We start from the raw sequence: 2,925 nt of genomic DNA on the forward strand, positions 1-2,925 counted from the left end.
GATGCAGACTTGCCATCTCTTTTCTCCCCTAGTATGACTGTTGGGTTCAAGTCGCTGACCTTTCAGTTAACAGCTGAGCACTTAGTCACCTCGTTAATATAGATGCCGTTTCAAAAAACAACAAGACTACAGCTGTCATGATTATTTCAGTGCTTCCAAATTCATCAAGAAACCATCCACTAAGGAAAATTAAAACTAAAAAGACAAATGTGATTGTTTTACTAGTCTATCAAAAAGATCTCTGTTAAAGGTACTCTCTTTGTTTGCAGGTTGGCCGTCTACAAGACATGGTAAGGCAAAGTGAACAAGGTCTTGGCTCTGCAGAAGGACTCATTGCTAGTCTCCAGGACTCTCAGGAAAGGCTTCAAAATGAACTTGACATGACTAAAGGCAGACTGAAGGAGACCAAAGATGCTTTATTTCATATTGAGGTAATCATACTCTAAATATCACTAAAGTAAAAATATTGCTGCTTTGCTTTTAAGTTTGCTGTTAATGTCACACTGTATACAGGGAATGCTAAAAGTCTGTGGAAAATGGAATGAAAAGATCATGAAATTTTTCCACAACTTTTTGAAGCTCCCTGGTGTGCATGAATCTAAAAATCGTAATGCCCCTGCACAGACAGCAACTGAGTGATTCTCCATGATCTACGAATTTTGAGAAGATTCTGCCTTTCTCTTCCATTCTCAAGTAGAAGGAAATGTAGACTGCCTCAGCCAATAGAGAAATGAGTCTATAAAACTAAGATATAGGAGCTAGCAAGTTTGCAGATAGAGAAATACAAATTGAGACATTTCAAAAGCATGCAAACCAGGACACTTTAGCGCTAGTATACTTGTATAAAATATAATTCATTTATATTTAAAGTATTATTATACCCTCTGTAAATATATAGTTTTGAGTTTTATGTCAAAATAAGCAGATTATTATAGTAGGATTATAACTATACCTTTGATTTACTTTTCTATTTTGGCTATGTCATAGTATTGTTTACTAGATAACAAAGAATAGGCTGATATTTAGCACAAGTATAATAGAACTCAATATACTTGATTTACTTTATGTCAATCATATTAATATAACCTCAGTGACAGGATTCTTGGGGATAAAACCGAACCATAGAACAAAACTGTTTGAAGAGATACTTTTTCCATTGTCAAAATAACAAAAAATGATGGATATCTATTTCATGATAATAGGGTGCATTTAAAAATTAAAAGCAGTTGAAATATTTCTACTGAATGTTGTTTTTAAGTGTTGTCAAGATGGTTCTGACTCATAGTGACCCTGTTTAGGGTTTTCAAGGCGAGGCTGGTGGGTTTGAATCACCAGCCTTGTAGTTAGCTGTCCAGTGTTTATCCTACAGCACTACACCAAGACTCCTAGGTGAATATTATTGTTGTATTTAAGTGCCATGGACTTGGTTCTGATTCTTCACAACCCTATATAGGATTTCCAAGAAGCAACTGGTGGGTTTAAACTGCTGACCAGTGCTGATCCTACAGCGCCACACCAGGAGTCCCAGAGAATATCAGCTGTGCATGAGATAACTAGGATATTCTGTGTCACTCACCTTGCTGTTTGCCCATTGCCTGCCTCCAGGGCATTTCACACTGGGTGCCATGTTTTCCCTCCTATCCTGGCACTGGACTTCTGGTGTGGCACTGTAGGATCAGCACTTGACTGCTAACCACAAGGCTGACGGTTGAAACCCACTAGCTGCTCCTTGAAAACCTTATACAGGGTTGCTATGAGTCAGAACTGACTTGATGGCACATAGCAACAACAACAACATCCTGGCACTAAGAGTTAGGGCTATGGATTCAGTTTTATCTCTTTAAGGACCTTTGTCATGTTTAGATTGTTCAGCAAAATTCTACCAACCATTTATTTTCTGTTCTACTGAACAATTGTAATTGAGAAAATATGGCTAAATCTTTTTATGACAACTGTGTGTAAACTTCTTAAAAGCAAGTGTTTTTCTTTTGCTCCCTCCCCCACTCCTGCTAGATTGTTTAATAAAGTGCTTTTAAAATTATAAAGTAACTGTCTTTATGTGGTGCTATAGGATAAACACTGGACCACAAGGTCAGTTTGAACCACTAGGTCAGTGGTTCAACCTGAGGACCATATAAGGCCCACAGAATCATTTGGTCTAGCCCTGCCAAGGCAACCACTGATCTAACCACCACATAGGGATAAGTTAATTAAATATGTGACCAAATGTATCAGGCTAATTTTTAATTTGATTATTTTATATGTCCCACGAATGATGTTTTAAATTTTGTCAGAAAAAGGGTTCCCCACCGCTGCTATACAAGGTTGCTATGAGTTGGAACCGACTTGACGACACTTTAATGCTACCTTTGGTGGAAAGGCAAGTGAAGTGAAAGAACAGTTGGCTGAAATGGCTGAATTCACTTTTAGTTGTACTACTTTAGCCAGACAGGCAATTTTAACATTGGCTTGCTTCTTTCGCATAAGTCTGTCCCCTCCACAAATGTTTCACCAAAGACTGTTTCAGTAAGTCCATGGTTCAGAAAGGGTGGCTGTGATAACAGGAGGATGGACCATCATCTGGTCCTCTTTGGCTTGTACTCTAAGAGCAGCCATGCTGTTGGCACAGGACCCATGCCTGCTGGTATTGTCTAAAGAGGTCACCTCCAGCCCCAGATGTCAGGGAGCCGCTTGATTTATGCTAATCTGCAGATGTTTCATATATATATCACATCATACTGTCATAACACTACACACATGCAGCATTAGTGTCAAGTTACATGATAAAAATATTTAGTTAGAAGGCTTCATTCCTGATAATTATTTTAATCATGTCATTAAGGTATAGCTATATTGCTTTTTTCAGTAAATTGACATTAGGGAAATTCCAAAAAGTGAAACGGCAGCTCACACTTTAATAGATAA

At 38.1% G+C, this 2,925-nt stretch overlaps 1 protein-coding gene across 3 annotated transcripts in view; it reads left to right on the top strand.

Annotated features, from left to right (window-relative positions):
- FAM184A (family with sequence similarity 184, member A) overlaps positions 1 to 2,925 on the top strand; it is a 210,548-nt gene that overhangs the window by 129,883 nt on the left and 77,740 nt on the right. For all 3 annotated transcript variants that reach the window (XM_006839883.1, XM_006839885.1, XM_006839884.1), the window contains one exon: positions 270 to 431. In XM_006839883.1, the coding sequence (XP_006839946.1) occupies positions 270 to 431 (162 nt within the window). The remainder of the gene's footprint in view (positions 1 to 269; positions 432 to 2,925) is intronic.

This window comes from Chrysochloris asiatica, unplaced genomic scaffold (assembly GCF_000296735.1).
Source record: "Chrysochloris asiatica unplaced genomic scaffold, ChrAsi1.0 scaffold00027, whole genome shotgun sequence".
Taxonomy (NCBI): Eukaryota; Metazoa; Chordata; class Mammalia; order Afrosoricida; family Chrysochloridae; genus Chrysochloris; species Chrysochloris asiatica.